General features: G+C 39.3%; 2 protein-coding genes across 2 annotated transcripts; both read left to right on the top strand.

Moving 5' to 3' along the window:
* Positions 1-15,311: 15,311 nt before the first annotated feature.
* On the top strand, positions 15,312-15,815 carry LOC122646185 (mannose-specific lectin-like). Its single transcript, XM_043839680.1, has one exon. The coding sequence runs from the start codon at positions 15,312-15,314 to the stop codon at positions 15,813-15,815; it is 504 nt and encodes a 167-aa protein (XP_043695615.1).
* A 2,070-nt stretch (positions 15,816-17,885) lies between these two features.
* On the top strand, positions 17,886-18,380 carry LOC122646183 (mannose-specific lectin-like). The gene has a single exon (XM_043839679.1). The coding sequence runs from the start codon at positions 17,886-17,888 to the stop codon at positions 18,378-18,380; it is 495 nt and encodes a 164-aa protein (XP_043695614.1).
* Positions 18,381-18,943: the final 563 nt, after the last annotated feature.

Genomic DNA, 18,943 nt, shown 5'->3' with positions numbered 1-18,943 from the left:
ACTGAGAAAACTTTTCAAAACATATGAAGTCAGTTTAGAACAAACTCCTACAATACTTAAAGCTAGGGAAGCTATGAGACACATACCAACTTCCATGTCATTTGGTAGCTTTACTGGCTCTCCTTGCCTTCTCTTTAATAGCCTTGGCTGCTATCTTTTCTTGAATCTTAGCTTGTCTACATATTACTGCAGTTATAAAAGACTGCTGTGAGGACCTGGTTACCCTCTAAGAGGATGTTATATCATCAGGTTCATCACTCCTTGCTTTCCTCTATAGTTGCATCAACAAAACAAATATTTAAAATTCCAAAGATTTATGTACAAGAACTTAAAAGGAGAATGATAAAATTCAGTTAATAGAAGTACTTTCTTCTGAGATGAGGATGGCATCTTCTCATTAACTGGAGGTCCTTTGCATGTCCTCCTATTATGTTCAAGAGAGTTGCATTTACTGCACCTTACAGTGCTAGCCCTCTTCTTAGTGTCTCCTTTAGGTGCCTCATCTGGTTCTCTCTTCCTTAACTTATTTGATCTGCCAATTCACCTCTTGAATGGTGGAGGAGGTAAGGATTTTTTTTCTAAAGTACTGAGATTAGACATTGGATCAATCATTACCTCATGAACCATTAGATACCTCTTTGTTGTGTAGTATGAAGCATAATATTGTAGAAGAGGTACCCTATTAAATTGAATGCATGCTCCTACATGTTTACATGGCAATCCAGTTACTATGTAGATCCCACACTCACATATGTTATTTGCCATGTCCACCATATACCTAGCACTTTGATCCTGTACCTCATACTTATCTCTTCCACAATATGTTGGTCTATAATACCACACATTTTTTTGGAAACCATGAAGTTTTTTCTTCATTCTTGGAGTAATGACATCTTCAAAATTACAAGCCTTTGCAAACCTTTTCTATAACCTACCCATCAACTTAGATCTGATTTCATCGATTAAGGTAAGGACTGGCTTGTCCCTGCAGGGTCCAACCCACTGGTTGAATGACTCAGTCATATTGTTGGTTATATGATCACTCTTGGCTCTGTGATCAAATGTATGTCGACTCCACATATTAACTGGGGTCTTCGTCAACCAATCATATGCATCATTCCTTTCTGTTTTCATACCATCCATAGCCCTTTGGAATTGGAAAACATTGTATGTTTTGCTAGCATCCCAGAAATATCTCCTTAATGCAGGCCCACCTCCAAATACTTTCTTGAAATTATTGTATAAATGTCTGCTGCAGTGTCTATGGTTTGCTTGTGGGAAAATTGTTGAAATAGCTTCAATAAGACCCTGTAAAACATATTGATTGACATCATATGCATAACCATAAGATTTTTTATTAATGCAAAGCATGATTTTCAGTTTTGACTTAAGAAAAAAGTTATACCTTTTGTTTGTCTGTCATAAATGTGAGTGGTATAATAGGGGCCGTTACTCCAATGGATCTGTCTATGCATCTCTCAATGGACTCACGTAAATGGTAGAGGAAGAAGAGTCAGCTGTCATTTCCTTCAAATTCTACAACTCCATATGCAATTGGAAATATCCCTTTGTTTCCATCAATTGAAACTGGAGAAACTAAGATTCCACCATATACACCTTTCAAATGACAGTCATCAAGGCCTATGAATGACCTACATCCCTTAAAAAATCCTTATATGCATGCATCAAAGCATATAAACATACGCTTAAACTGTGGATTTACTCTAACCACCCCATATGCATCCATCTCTCCATAATTATTTGCATTCTGGTATTGGATCGCAAATGAATTACCAGAATTTTTTCCCATTATCATATCTCCATATTTTTTCAACTTATTAAATGACTTTGCATGACTCCCATCAGGCTCTCCATCTTGCCCTATACATTCGTATATTGGTTGTCCACATTATACTTCTCTTTCAACACATTTCCCATTATCTTGTTGCTCATTCCTTTGTCTGCCCTCATATTAGAAGCAAGTCTCTTTGCTATCCATTTTGAAGTTACCTTGCTGATGCTATCTCCTCTCTGACAAGTATGACTGTCATTAAGTGCTTTGATCACAAATGTGATACTATCCCTTGGTTCTAATGAAGCATGGATCCTCCATGAACACCCTTTCCCCTCACATATTGCAGCTACTCTTGATTTCTCATTCCTTTATCTCAAAGTATGGAAGCCCTCTTGAACTTCATAATCCTGTAGGACCTCCCTGAAATGTTTCACATTCTTGAATTCTTGACCAACTTTAAATGTGATATGTTGGTCCACATCCCCTTCTCCATCAATAACATTATCCCCTTCTTCAGACTGACATTCAGATATGTCATTATTGTTGTTAACCTCTTTCCCCACCTCTTCACCACTAACATCATCTTCACTACTAGTTTGACTCTCATTTATTTTATCCGTCTCTCCAGCTTCCCATTCATCATTTGAGGAATCACTACTGAGCTGATCTTCATTCTCTTCATTGTCAAGCATCTTGCTAGGTGAAGCAACTGTTTCAAATTCAATACTGGTAGCACTTGTGGTAGCTGTGTTAACAAACCCACCTCCCCTACCTACACATCTACTAGACATCCCAACCTCTTCAAGTGACATACCATGTCCACTCATATGTGCAGTACTCTTGTTGTAAAATGTCACAGCAGTAGGGTTTCCATCTATAGCCCCAAGAACACAAGTATTACTATAATCATTCCTCACAGTAGGTATAGTACCAGTGACTGTACTACCAATACGACCACTCTTTCTTACAGTGGGTGTAGTACTAGTACTTGTAATACCAATGGCTCTGCTCCTTAAATTGGGTGAACCTGAAGAAGCACCACCCCTCCTTACAATTACTTTTGATCGCCTACTAGTAGTCTCAATAGCTCTTGGCTCTTCACCACCAAATAGCTCTGCAGGTGAAAGTAGTGCCTCTCCACTTCCTAGTCTATCAATGGCATTATCATTACCAATCACTTCAACTGTGTGTCCAATCACATAAGTACATGACACTGGATCACCCACATGCACATTGTAAACATATAGGTGTAGTTCATGTTGGTTCTTCAACACATCAAACATCTTAATCAAATCTCCATCTGTCTCCAATTTTATCTCTTTACCTGTATCAGGTGTTATGTATTTCACATTGAACCTCACAAACCTTCCCTTGGGTATATAACTCAAAACTGAGTAATATATGTCAGCAATCATATCCAAATAACCAAATCTATCCATATCTACCACTCTGGATTCAGCCTTCACATAATGAAAGACCAACTTGCATACAGTCTTTGACATTACTCAAATCTTGCCATGTTATCAAACACATTGTACAAATTGCATAGACATAACATATTATTTCATCAGAAAAATATATAACACATTGTACAAATTGCACAGACATAACATATTATCTAAGAATCAAATACAGTCCATTATTGTCCTGTTTGTTTGCTTTATATTCAATGGAGTTTACTAACATTGGTGCACTATTAGATACATGTCATATCTAATTGGTCAGAAGGTTACTAATAGTCAATGGCTTATACTTGTAAAAGAAAGTGAAACCAGTATATGAGGAACTATACATATTTCTGACTAATTAAGGGCCCTTGAAGGGGTAAAGACCTTTGTCTACATTCAAATGCTCCAGGGACTCAATGCATATTTCTGAATAATTACTAATAGAACTATACATATTTCTGAATAATTATACACATCAAACACATTGGTAGCACTTGAGCCACTGATAATGGCTCTCTATATTCAAATGCTCCAGGGACTCAGTTCTCTCATTGTAAGCAACCTGGTTTTGGAAGAGTAATCATCATCAGATTGTGAGATTTTATTGGCTCTGTGCTCAATTCTTTACTAAACTGAATGGAATGAAATAGGAGCTCTTATCAAGCGGACAAGATATGAAATTGGTGGATGATTAAAGATACAAGAAGCCTAACAACTCACTGGGTTGTTAAACAACCTAAAATGCATAACAAATTAATGGTTTTCACTTACAGAGAGGTTTCAATTGAAGAATTGCAGGATGATCGGACCGGCGTTGCCGCTATATCTTCAATCTGCCTGCTCCAAGTTGTAGTCGAATAGGGTGGAGGAGTGTACTAGCTTACGGCATAGCTAGGGGATGACTAGCTTCTCATTGCTAGGTCATGATTTTGTGGACGATGAAATGCAAGTAACGCAAAGCAGAGGAGATGTTCCCTTATTTGAAGAAGATGACTTTCAGAGTACCATTGCGTTGGGTCGTTTTAGTTCAACGGTGACGGTGATTCTTCTTCTAGGGCACAATTGGGGAAGATGACACAGGAGGAAGCTTGCGCAGAGTAGAGCCTGAGATTTGGGATTTTCCCCCCAAAATTTCAAACCCTAAAACTTCTATGTGGGTCGTTTCAGTTGAACGATGACGGTGATTCATCTGCTAGGGCACAATTGGGGAAGATGACACAGGAGGAAGGTTGCGCAGAGTAGAGGCTGAGATTTGGGATTTTCCCCCAAAATTTCAAACCCTAAAACTTCCGCCTAGGTTTCATTCACAACAGGAGGGGCATTTTTGTCAGTTCATCCAAAGGTTTTAACGTTGTTAGTCCTAGACTAACGGCATGGGGGAATATGTTAACTGTTAAGAACCTCAAGGGGGCACACATAATTTTGCAAAATTGAGGGATTTTTCCATAATTACGTCAAACCTTAGGGGGGTACGTGAAAAAAAACCCTAAATATATTATCTTAATGTTGTTAATGGTCAATGGCAAAGTTGTAATCTATCACATGGAGTATATGAATTCGTATAATGTTTAGTATTCTATTTTTGTCATTTTCATATCGTTATAATGAGGAATGTAATATTTTATTATTATTGTAATGTGTGGAACATTATTTTATTATTATTTGTGTAACCAATTCATATTATAAGAATTTATTTTAGGATGCTCTATTGCGTCAAATATCCAAACTCTCACTTGTTCATCCTTCATTAATTAGAACCATAGTTGCCCATCACCCGCCAAGTTGAAAGATAAGTTGACAGAAGCAAGTGGTACACGTTCTTCTTTTGGAGTTTGGTGGAATTAAAAAATTGATCTACTTTGCAAATCTAGCTGGTAGCGTCTTCAGAACCATTGAATTTTGGAAAATCCAACGTTACCATCTTCGGCAAACATGTTCTAGCAATCCTAGTGGTATTTGAGTTATTTTGGTGACCGTTGGTTTTCCTCCATTACGCCTTTGGTGGTTGTTGGAGGATTTCCTGTGATCATGGCTGCCAGCAACGTGATCGAGACGAGTGTTGATGGCTGCAAACAGTTTTTGCATTGAATCCATCATCTCCTTGTATTTGTGCTCTTGTTCCTCCTTCAAATTTCCCACATCCGACTTCAAGCTACCCATTTCAGACTCGAGTTGCATGAACCGCCGGTCAACCATGCCTAGCTTGGATACCAATCTGTTATGTGCCTTGTTACAAGCGAGTTTAACGGCTATAAGAGTCAAGGTGGACTAGGATGTCTCTTGTGTCAAATATCTAAGCTCTCTCTTCTCTGTCTTTCCTTTATTCTTACCTATTTTGATAAATAGATAAGAACAAGATAAATAATATTAGAATCACGGTTCTTCGAGGGAACCAACCTCCAATAGGAAAAACAGTTGTTTGATATTTAATTTTCCTCCCTTTTGTTACAAATTGAACAAATAAATAACCTTTAGCCTAATAACTAACTCCTACAAACGCTCATATCTTCTAAAATAATAAGTGCACGGATATTGTTGAGACAAAATAGAAAAAAAGAGAGAAAATAAAGGACAGAGAGAGAGAGGATAGGGGAGAAAATAAAATAGAGTTTGGGGCTTTACAGACGAAACCACCGGACGTCTGGCTTGTTTGGAGGTAGCTAATCCTCTTATCTCAATATAAACTTTTTAGATTAATATTCTGATATCTCCTTTCATTAATTCATATGTATAACTCTTACTTAGTTAGGATAACTCCACCCTCCCTCCATGATTCCTATCCACCTACAACAACTGATTCAACTCCTTCAACAATTACATAAAAATAAAAAAAATTTACATTATCACCCCCTGAGGTTTGTATTAAATATAGAGTAACCCCTTGTGTTTTTAAATTATATAGCCACACCCCTGAGGTTTGGTTAGTTGTTACAGACAACCCCACTCCATTATATCATGCCCGTTAAGTAGTATAGTGGTGGTAATTCATGACTTAAAATGATTAATATACCCCTAATTGCTTAATTTTTTTCTTTTTTCTAATTTTACCTTGAAATAAATTTAAAGGGACCCACCCATCCCCATCCCTCCTCCTGCTCTGCAACCCCACTAGCCCCACCACCTGAAAAGCTGAAACTTTGGAGAAGAAATGTGTTTTTCCTAAACACAGAGAAGTGTTCGGATGCTTAGGGTATTTATGCTTTCCGGAAATCGGAACAAAATTGAAGAATATGCTAATTCGATCATAGAAATAAAAAGGGTGGCATAAATTTGATGCTTGTGATTACCTTTTGAGGTGGACCGTACATACGTGAGGCGTACAAAGAACTTCGTTGCTTATCCTCTCTTTCTTCCTATAATTTCGATCATTTAAGAGCTCTCTCTCTCTATTTGCAGACATTGTATCTACTCTCAATTGACTAACCTCTTTCTGCAAAAGCGAAATCTACCAGAAAATGGTCTCTTTCCGTCGATTTGTAGTAACAAATGACAACATTGTTATCAATTACCGATATCTCTATCTGATGATCTGATCAAAATTTTAGGAGAAGTCCATCTAATTGGATTAGGTAGGTTTTTAATGGTATTCTATTTTTCTCTTATTCTTCTTTTTTGCTTTTCTTTGATTTTGATTCGGTTTTCTGTGATGACTATCTATTTCTGATACGAATTGTTGTGAAGGATGTTCTTCAGTCAACAATGGCGGGTTTCTTGCACAGTGGAGGGTTTCTTTTCTTTCCGTAAAAATGAATATATTTTGGAGGGAGGAGGTGGGAGGTTAGGCCCTGTGGTATTGGTAATCTCTAGAACCTGCTCCCTCTCTCTCTCTGTGATGTGAAAAGAGAAGAGAAGAGAAAGTGGGAAAGTGGAAGCTTTGGAATTTGGAAAGTTATAAATAGGACTGCAACTCTCCATCTGTTCTCGTCTTCGTGCCCTTTACCCTCAGAGAGCTCCTCCCTCGCAGATTGCCGGAGAGGACAGTGGAGTTGCCTGAGAAGAAAGAGGATTTTGTAACATAAGGGTTAAAGGGTAAAGTTGAAATTTTCTATTGAGTATTAACCTGATATTATAAGAAGGCAAAGTTGGTATTTAAAATGTATTATATAACACCGTCTATTCACCGTCCTCTCAGGGGGTGTGACTGTATAATTTAAAAATAGAAGAGATCGTTTTATATTTAATACAAACCTCAGGGAGTGACAATGTAATTTACCCTAAAAATAAATTAAAACTAACTTCAATAACCGATCACTCATTTCAACAACTAAATAAAGATAGGGAAAATTTCACATATCTCCCCTGAGGTTTGTCTTAATTATACTTTTTCTCATGAGGGTAGAAAAATTTCACGTACATCCCTTGCTTTCCAAACTAATTAACAAAAACACCCAATTTGTTGGTGGTACACATTAAACGTTCAAATTGTGTTTTGATTGATCAAAATGCCCTCATCTTCCTCAAATCGTTTTAGGTTTGAAAAAAAAAATTCAAATGGAACCCACCAAATTGTCAGCATCTTTTCTGTTTCAGGTGATGAAACACCACCGTCTCCTTCATGAGCTCAGAGATGCAGAGAGTTGGGCAGTACTGTTCTGTGAAGAAGAAGAGTGGGGGCAATGTTGTTCGTTGGCAAACCCTTGAACCGGTGAAACGGAATTGAAGCTGAAAACAGGTGTAGAACAACACCAACATTTGAGACTGAAAACAGGGGAGGAAAAGAAATATTCCCAAATAACTCTCTGCAGCCTTGTTTTCTTTGTATTTTTTTTCTCCATTTCCATTCTATATTGATATAACCGGGAAAAAATACCCAATACGACCACCACCGCCACCCACCATTACCACCATCACCATCGTGCAGTCCCATCCCACACCATCCTCTTCCCCGTGCGATCATCACCACCCCCTCCATGTGGAATCACCGCCCTCTGTTCCTATTTACCACACCACCGCCCCACCCATGTTCTTGTTTGCTAGCGCAGCCCAATCGACATGTTGCCGTTGCAATCCCATCTCCCCAGCCCCACTCCTGCTCCCTCCCCCCCAGTAGAAGTAAATGGCACCTAAGGGTTCCCAACTCCTTGAAAAAAGATGCCAAAGTTTGAGGATGACTCCATAGGAGGCACCCTAGACTGGTGGCTGGAATCCAAGTAACTTTCTAAAGCTAGCCCTAAAAGCCCTCGCAAATAATTAGCTAGGCCATACACCTTTGGGCGATTCAAGCTCTAGAATTTCATTCCCAGATTTCCACTCTACAGGGAGTTACTGACCTTCAACTGAAACCCTACCCAACCTATGCCCGGTTCAGTTATAGGTATTTTTTATCAGGTTTTTTATTTCCTGAGGTTCAAGCTTCTGTAACTTGTGAGCTTCTGAGCGTCTTAAACCTCAAGCCAATCTCTCTCGTCTTTAAATTGCATCCAAAGTCATCTTTGCCCCTGCCCAGAGGACCAGGTATGCGTTTTCTCTTCTCCCCTGCCCATATTTCTCCTTTGAGCAATTTTAGGATAGGCATCAAGGTCGTAAGAAATTTGAGAGGCTGCAACAGAATAGAAGCCAGCAATTTGAGAGGCAGGGTCTGAATTTCATCCCAAGAAGGAAATTTTGTTTTCAAACCCTAAACGATTTGGGGAATGTGAGGGCATTTTGGTTAATTAGAACACAATTTTAACGTTTAATATGTACAGTTAAAGAATTGAATGTTTTGGTTAATTAGTTTGGAAAGCAGGGGAGGTTCGTGAAATTTTCCAAATCTCACATGTGAAAGTGTAATTAAGACAAACCTTAGGGGTGGTACAAGAAATTTTCCAATACAAATACTAATTATAACTAGGGCAAATTACACGTCACCTTTGGTTTTCAAACGAAACTCAAATCACCCCCTGATTTTTGAAAGTACTCAAATCACCCCCTGTATTAGACTCCAATATGACAAATTAGTCCCTACCGTTAGTTTTGTGCTGTTAAGTGATGATGTCAGCCAGTTAAATAAATTTAAATCCCTAACTACCCTTGACATCCAAACATAGATTTTGAAAGGTAGTATTATAAATTTAATTCTAATGTTTTAGTACCAGGGTAAAATAGTCTTTTCACACCAATAAATAACAGCAGACTAACACCGTTATTGTAGAAGGAGACGGACGGATGAGTATTTTCAAAAACTAGGGGTGATTTGAGTTTCGTTTGAAAAACCAAGGGTGACATGTAATTTATCCTTATAAACTAAGTGCAGGCCTTACACGTAACATAAACTACTACTACTTGTGCTGATCATGGGGTTCTTAACTTGCTGGATCATGAGACCTTTTTGTCCTAAATTAAAAGTTCTTTGAATTAGGAATTAAACTACTACTACTTGTGCTTATTGTGCTTTATCATGGAGGTTCATGACTCATCTATAAATAGAGATAGCCGTAGTAACCCTGCTTGCACTTCACAAAGATACAAACATTAATCATGGCTGCCATTGCTATTCAATCCATCCTTCTTTCTGCTTTCCTCTGCTTTTTCCTCGGCCTCCTCATCAACAGCCCAGCAGGTTGTGAGGCTGATAGCATCTTGTACAGCAGTCTGGGCCAGCAACACCGCTCGTGACAGTGGTAACTATGTTCTTATACTTCAGAAGGACGGCAACGTGGTTATCTACGGCAGTGCAATTTGGGCTACCGGCACCTCGACACACTTGGTTGGGGTTATATAATCGGATCAGCTAGCTGAGCCAAAAGGGTAACATTGTCCATGACATTAAAGTTTATTATAACCATGTATTTATGTTTATAATAAGGTTGTGTTTGGTATGCATTCTGCTGTACATAAAAAGAAATGTTGTTTGTTTTGAATTCTTGTTCTCAAATCCCGGCATGTATCCAAGAATAAGGTCCATTCTGGAATCCCATTTTTATCCATACTGTTTTCTCATTCTAACAGTCTTATGTTTTGGTGAGCGTGAGCCGTGATTTGTGAACATAAGAGAAGATATATGAAGTTCTTGTCAAAAAATAAAGCCGCGTTACAAGATCTATAGCACACCCCCGCACTCCAGAGGAGCCGAATCCGCTTTCATCTACCCTTGGCACAAAACCTGAGTTGCAGCCAACATGCTGTAGGGATCGATCCCATGGTGCGCTTCATGCCCATGCTCACCAAGAGGTCTCAAGTTCAAGTCTCTTGGCTCGTATCTTATCCCCCCCCCTTCTATCAACTATATATGTAAACCTCCCAATTCCCATAAAAAAAAAATATTTAGACTCGAAGCAATTGGATCGGAATATTCCCCTCCAATGGGCCAATGATTCAAACTCAAACCCAACGGAATGTAGCATAGGATCTAGGGATTGGAATATTCCACTCCAATAGATCAATGGATCAAAGCCAAGTCCAAAACTTATGGCACAAATCCTATGAGTGCCCCCTCCGTCTTAGGAAGAGGAGGGGCTTTATTATGGAGCTCAAACAACATTTTTATTTTTTTGTCCCTGTTGCCTGACCAGAATGTCAGAAATGACACCTATCGAGGGTAAACTTTAAGAAGCTGTATCTTTTGATGTAACGGTTCGATTTTGATGAACCAAACGTTGTTGGAAAGCCTATTGCGAATCCCATCCGTTGGAATGGAGACCGACTCCTGATTCAACCTGAAACAGAATCGAAAGGATATTCCAAGTAGGGATGTAAAAATCAGATTCGGTTTGGATAGTGCTATGTCCGTATCCGTATTTGATTAGCTTTTGGATGGATTTGGATAATGCTAAATGGATACAGATCGGATATTTTATCCGTTTACATGTAAGTATAGCTTTTCGAATAACTATAGTCTATTCGTATCCGCATCCGTTTAGCTTTCGGACGGATTCGGATAATACTAAACGGATACATAAATAGATTTTGGTTATTCATTTACATCCCTAATTCTAAGTGAGAGGCCACACAAAATGATAATTCACGTGAAATAATATGGTCAATTTTTTACCAATTTCTAGAATCAGGTTTACCATGGTAAGGAATACTATTTCCTTAAAGTTTTGGTCAATTTTAAAAACGGCTTAGGAAGGCATCCCACATCAAGGGCAAATCGGTCAATATTACGACACACAGACAAGATAGAATTTTGGTGGCCCTAGAAGTTATCTAGGGTGACAAAAAGTGGTATCTATATCATACCCCTCTTTGAGGAGTTGAGCTCAGCACTCCTAGGGAGTAGCTAGTCATTGGGTGGTGCCGCACACATTCCTAGGCATACACCGAGATGTGTGCAGCACAACCCCACCCTTGGATGCCCCCTAGGCGTGCCCTGGGTGCTGAGCTCCCTAGAGAGGAGTCGGATCCCTCTTTGAGCGAGGAGATGCTAGAGATGAGAGTCAAAGATATAATTCTACATTTGTCACATCCAAGCAAAATACCACCACCTCCTTGCTCAAGGGTATATGAGTGAAAAAATTAGTAAACACAATCAACTAGATTGGTACTCATGATCTTTCCAAGCTAAAACACGATGCATGGAAACTGGAAAATAAAAATTCGGTGTGTGAGTGTGGTGTAGATGGTGTTAGAAAAGAAAAGACGTTGGGTCAATATTGGATTCCTCTAGCAATAGGGATCTTTCCTTGGTGGGAAAGATTGGATGGGTTGGTGATTGAGTCCCAATAGGAAACTCAATATTCCTTGTCCATGTGTGCTATCAATTTGGGAGTGAGAGGGCAAATCACATATATTCATGAAATTGCCAAAATTTAGAAGTACTCTCTCATCCTTGGAAAATCGGTGGAGCACTCCCCTTCCTAGAACCGTTCTCTCTTCCTCTCCCTCTTTTGGTGTTTGATCTTGGAGAAAGCTTGGGTTTTGAGAACCCTTATGTGTGGAGGAGTTGGCTTGATCGTATGAGAACGCCAAGCTTTGCGTAGTGTGTGGAACGACTGAGAAAGGGCCATCATCGGTTGGAGGTCCTGCATCTGTGAGACTCTAGGTAACGATCGATTCCCCTGTTGTTCTAGATATTTTAATAGCATTCTCCATTGATAGAATCGATCCTACCACGCTTCCGCGGATCTATGTTGATCGCCTTCAGATGGAGATTAATTGTTGTAGTGGTGTGTACTGCAAACTCCTGGGCCATGGTTTGAGGATTCGGTATGGGATCCGCTAGATTGATCAATTCGTATCGATATCGACCTAACTGATCAAGTATTAGTGGGTCAGTACAAATAAAGCTTAAAAAGTAAGGAAATTCAATTTTTAAAGAAAAAATAATAGTAAATTCTTCCGATTAAAACCATTACGGAGCAATTTAGACTGATGTCGGATTGGCCGATACCATATCCGATACTAATTCCTAAATCCTTGTCTTGGGCTGAATATACTAGATGCAACCACTGTATAATGGGAAATGCAGTAAACCACATCGGCACATAAGACCAGGACATACTCACAATATGACAAATACAGAAGAAATGGTAATGCAATAAACTGCAGCAGTACATAGGACTGAAACAGACTCCATACATGATAAACTATGAGAAATTCGTTTGAGGTGACATGGTCGTTGACTATGATAACTAAAATGTACTTATAGAATGCCAATGTCAAAATTGATCTTCTCAATTATCATCATCAATTTTTGGAAGGAATGGAATGGGCATTTAGGAAGGGTAGCTGGCGACCTACCAAATCTTTCCCCATTAAACATTATTTCGAGAGTTGTACAATTCTAATAATTTCTATATGGGCCTAGGGATGCCCTAGTAAGGACGAGTGATATGATCCCAATCGAAAGAGCTTTAAAAGCTAGGAGCAAGCCTAAAATGATTATAGAAAAAGTTGTGAGGAATGATATGCATATTTTAGGTCTTGTACCAAGTATGACCTTGGATAGATCTTATTGGAGGGTAAAAAGTAGTAAGAACCCATGCATGATATTTAAGTTTTTGCAACCTTGTGACACAAATAAAGGGCACAAAACCATAATTCTTTCCTTGAGTTTCTTGATCATAAGACCTTTTTGCCTAAATTAAAAGTTCCATTAGTATTTATCAAAAAATTAAAAAAGTTCCTTTAAAAAATAAACTACTACTTGTGCCATTATAACGCAAAATAAAAGAAGTTATTTATTTAGCGAAAAGTTTCCCTCGACAAGGAGGCCAGAAAGAAATCTCTTGACAAGTTATAACTTATTTTTGCATGTAAGGATGTTATAGTAATTTTGAACTATACCGTTGCATATATATAAGGCATGGTTTGGATTTGTCATGTATGACGTATGAAATTCAAATTCAATCATATACTTTTTTCATGACAAAAGTTTTCCTCCCATGTATGTCCCTAACTGACCATATATATCTCCACAAGAACCTTGTATCTCACGGGCAATGGATGATGAGACCTTACATGGGATAAATCTCACCTCTTAGTGTGGATTTTTATTTGAGTATTTTATAATTGATCTAGTCACACTTACTTGCCTTGATTAGTGATTACATACCCAATCCCTCTATCTTGATATTTACCGAATATGATATAAGTTTTAAGGAAATTACATAATCATGATTACAAAAATTACTTTTTTTTTTTTTGAAAAACACTTTCATTTCCTTTTACTTTTGTTTACACCTTAATTTATAAATTTTACATCATATTTTTTATCATTGACTGAAACACCATACATACTTTTTAAGGTTGTACATTGCACGTGCCATGAAAGGGTTCTTTTATGAATATGAACAACAAAGTGGAAAAGTGGTAGAGAAGGTTGTGGATAGTTACTTAACCACTTAGAGATGTTCAAATTTAAAATTAAAAAAAGAATGGAAATTGAAATAACCCACAATTATCAAGGGAGCAACTATAAAAGAAGAGAATGCAAAAAAAAACAAGCCCCGATCAACACAAACATGTCTTTACATTACAATTTATCTTTTGTTTTTTTTAGTATAATCTTTACCTTGACCATTTGGTCTTCCTATCGATCAAGCCTTTCTTTTGGTTTCTCTCACTGATATGTTCTTTGAATCTACTAGTATTGAATTCAATATAATACTTGGTCCTTCCCAATCCAGAGTTAATATCATCAATGGTTGCAATCTACAACTAGCCATGTTGTCAGAATCAATAGTACAGTTTTACATTAAGTTGAGAAACTTCAACAGTTCATCGCTAGACAAGATGCGACCGGCCACTTCAACAGATGCACTATTGACAACAAAAGATTTGATGTGTTTAGTGTAGTTAACACCAAGTTGTATGTGTTCAACAGTCCGTAGACGATCACGTAAGTATTTTCAACGGGTATGTATTGGCAAGTTATCAATTTGATTTTCAATCTTCTTCCTCCTCTTCTTCCATTGCGTTTTTATTTTCCTAAAGTCTTTGGAGAAATCGAGGCACAGTAAAGATCTCATTTTGTCTTGTTTAGAAGTTGGATTTTATTCCATCACATTTCATTGAGTCGCATGACTCTAGCATGCTTGCGCTCTCTATCTCATATCACCCATTACGGATGGCCGATTAAACGGTAGACCGATTTGCTTGAGCGATCGAAAAAAAAGCCAAACAACTTGCAGTCAAATGGAGACTTAATTCTTTCATCATCGAAAATAGATGCCGGATCCAAATCCTCTACTAATGAGCTGCCCGGCAGGACCGTGCTGCCGAGACACAACAAGGCGGGGAATGACCGCCTTACCCGAGCAGGGGTAAGGCGGTCATTCCTCGCCTCACTATGTCTCGGCAGCACCGCCCTGCCGGACAGCTCGGCAATAGAGGATCCAAATTGCATAGATGCCTCACCATTCTCCTTTCTCCCCCTTCTATAAAACATGGGAACATGAATCTCATCATTTTCACAATCATGAATTATCATTTTTACGCTAATCAATGCTTGCTTTTGCTGCAAATCTAAGACTCTTATACCTTATCTTGTTGGGAATATATTGGATATGGTGAGTGTGGGGTAAAGGTGAATTTATAGGTCAATTACTGGTATGATTCATCTTTTTGGCAAGAATGACTCATCTATAAATAGAAATAAACCCTAGTAACCCTACTTACACATAACAAAGATATACACAAGAATCATGGCCGCCATTTCTATCCATCCCTTCCAACCCCTCATTATTTCTACTCTCCTCTACTTCTTCCTTGGCCTCCTCATCAACAACCCAACAGGTTGTGAGGCTGAGAACATCTTGTATGGCAACGAATCTCTCAATAATGGCGAATCACTCGAATATGATAACTATAGATTTAAAATTCAAGAAGACTGCAACTTGGTTCTCTACCAGGGTGATTCAGCAATATGGGCTTCTAACACTGATGGAAAGGGCCAAAATTGCTATTGTCGGATGCAATCGGATGGGAATCTTGTCATCTATGAACCTGGTGATCCCGATCGAGCAGTCTGGGCCAGCAACACTGATCGTGACAGTGGCAACTATGTTCTTATACTTCAGAAAGATGGCAATGTGGTTATCTACGGCAGTGCAATTTGGGCTACTGGCACCTCGGCACAATTTGGTACAATGAATTGGTTGGGGATAATTGGATCAGATGAGCCAAAACGTAACATTAGCAAAAATTAGAAGGAACTACTCTACTATATATGTCGTCCATGTCTCTATGATAATAAAGTTTGGAACCATGTAGTAATGTTTATACTAGAGTCTTATACTCTTGGCACAAAACTTGAATTGCACCTGACATGCCACGTGGCATTTTTAAGACTCGGGAGGGAGTGAAATATTCCTCTCCAATGGGCCAATGAGTCAAACTCAAGCCCAACGCAATATTTATGGATCCACTAGAACAAGATGCTCGGGTAGGGGTAAGACGATCATTGCACGCCTCACTGTATCTAGGCTGCACGGTCCTGCCGGGCAGCTCGGCAATAGAAGATCCAATCTCAATATTTATAATAGGAGGGATTGAAATATTCCACTCCAATGGGTCAATAATTCAAAAGCACGTTCAAGACTCAAGGCCCAAGGCCCAAGGCCCAATACTAAGGTCATGTTTGGGTAACGCTTCTGTTTCTTGTTTTTGGTTTAAACACACGTACCCCCTTGTAATGCACCCAATATTCCTCGTACCCACTAAGCTTCCGATAAGTCCACGTATCACCCCTCAATATTCCTCGTACCACCGCTGCTTTACCCTCTAATGCCATTTAAATCCACACCAAGTGTTAAAGGCTAAAAAATGACCAAACTACCCTTTCTTCTATTTTTCTAAAATTTTGAAAAGACCTAATTGCCCTGACCTATTTGCTAAAATTTGAAAATACCAAAATTGCCTCATCTTCCCCAAATCATTATCTTCTTTTACATACCCACCACCACCACCGAGCTCCTTGATGAACGTTTCATTGATCCCATCTCATTGCTACCAGAACCTGCTGAAGATAGAGGAAGTTGCAGTAGAAGATGCTCTAGATCAACCACATCTTCCTTCCCCAAATTGATTGAGATTTCGTTCCCGTATTGCAGATGGTCCTTGAAACTTCTACAAGCAACTTCCGTGAGTGCTTCTCCATTTTCCAATTGAAGACTATAAAATAACAATTAGAGAATGGCATCTGGGTTCTAAACGGTGGACATTCTTCCCTTCCCTGTGCAAAAAACATAGGTTCCAAAATGTCTGTAAGGACTAAGCTCGATGAAGCTAGTAACTGTTTGCAACAACGAATTGGTACAACCCATGAATGTGGAAGCGGTGTGGCTTGCAAGGGACGAAGCATTTCTCACTACATCATAGAAGGACGATGATGCTTCTTGAGTTCTAGCGATGGATTCCAGCTGGGTTGGGTTGAAGCAAGGGAGAAGGGTCTGCAATTTTCCTTTGATGGATGAGAGAAGAGATCGAGAGTAACACCCGAGGGATAATATCGTATCTGATGACGAAATGTACAAAGTACGGTGCCAAGTTTTCTCGCCGGAGGGCATGGCCAAAGATTTGGTTGCCAACGAGGGGAGACCCAAACATTACACACCGAGCAGGAGAGACAATATTGTAGCTAATATGGCGATCGGAGCTCCAGATGAGTATCCTGTAAATACTACTGTCCTTTTTTCCATTCACAGCTCGACGCACCTGAGATTTTGAACAGATCAGAACCAGCAGGATTCAATTACTTCTTTTCCATGGATTAATTAAGCGAGCCCATAAACCAAACAGACAATTTGAAAAGAAAAAGGGGAAGAAATGAATCAATCGTACCTCCTGCTGTATCGTCTTCTGCGACCATGAGAGAGAGAGAGAGAGAGAGAGAGAGAGGGGGGGGGGGTTAATACGGGTATTTGCATCCTACACTAATTCCATTACATTTGCCTGCTGAGATTGTTAAACAATTGCATGAATACCACACCGGCCAGCTGGCTGGGAAACAGCATTGACATATCATGGTGGTGTTTGGAAGGACCCTCTGCATCTGCATGCATGCATGGTTGTGATATTTGTGATATATATGTCTATATATCCTTCCATCTGTTCCATTCGTTGGGGCTTAGTGGTATCAATTTCCTGAACACTGACAACACGTATGTAATTGGAATCTTCATTCATTAATTACTTTTGTCAATTAGAGAAATGATTCCATCTATAAATGAACTAACCCTTGCTTAGTGCTTCTTACACAAAGATACAAGCAAGCAAGCATGGGTGCCATTGCTATCCAAACCATCATTACTTCTGCTCTCCTCTACTTTTTCCTGGGTCTCCTCATCAACAACCCGGCAGGTTGTGAGGCTAAGCGCATATTATTCCGCAACGAAGTTCTGAAAGATGGCTACTCTCTCCAATGTGGTGACAATCTCTTTAAAATGCAACATGACTGCAACCTGGTCCTCTACCATGGTACTACCCCAGTATGGGCTTCTAATACCGGAGGATTGGGCCGGAATTGCCATTGTAGGATGCAATCGGATGGAAATCTTGTAGTCTATAATCAAAATAATCGCCGAATCTGGGCCACCAACACCAGTCGTGGCGAGGGTCACTATGTTCTTATACTTCATAGTGACGGCAACGTGATTATCTACGGCGGTGCTATTTGGACTACCAAAACCTCCAGAGAGTCTGATGATCCAATCACTTCGTTGGGGGAAATCGGATCATATGACCCACAAGGTTACATTATGGATCAGCAGTAATTAGAAGTAATTCGAAGGAAGGAAGGAATAAGGAACTACTATGTATGTCTCTAGAAATAAAATAATCCATAATAGTAGAGAAACTTGTACCACTTGATATTTGAGTCTTTATGGATAATCGTTCTTCACTTAAAATCACCATAAAATTATGTGTTGGGGATAGGATCCAGATCCTCTATGGCGTGCTGCCCGTAGCGGTCTGAGTAGCGTAGACTGAGCCGTGTGCGTAAAGATTGCTTTATCCCTGTCCAAACGTCTTGTTCGAACGAGGGTAAGGTGGTCATCGCACACATGGCCCAGTCTGCACTGCACAGACCGCTACGGGCTACTGCGCCATAGACGATCTGAATTGGTTGGGGATATGCATGTCTCACTCCATTTAATCAACGATGATTGTGAACCAATAATGATGGCGACGATGAAAAGCCCAACTGAAGCACACCTGAAATTTGCACCATTTACATTGTCCACCACCCTGGCCCAACCTCAAAAACTTATAGGATGGGCTCTGGATCACTTTCAACTAGGCCCAGATCTAATCAAGCTTTGGCTATATAGACGGT

This window comes from Telopea speciosissima, chromosome 11 (assembly GCF_018873765.1).
Source record: "Telopea speciosissima isolate NSW1024214 ecotype Mountain lineage chromosome 11, Tspe_v1, whole genome shotgun sequence".
NCBI lineage: Eukaryota > Viridiplantae > Streptophyta > Magnoliopsida > Proteales > Proteaceae > Telopea > Telopea speciosissima.
This window is presented reverse-complemented; position numbering and strand designations above follow the sequence as displayed.

What these genes read in the sequence shown, in the direction of transcription:
- LOC122646185 (XM_043839680.1), top strand. Translation starts at nt 15,312, where the DNA reads ATGGCCGCCATTTCTATCCATCCCTTCCAACCCCTCATTATTTCTACT.
- LOC122646183 (XM_043839679.1), top strand. Translation starts at nt 17,886, where the DNA reads ATGGGTGCCATTGCTATCCAAACCATCATTACTTCTGCTCTCCTCTAC.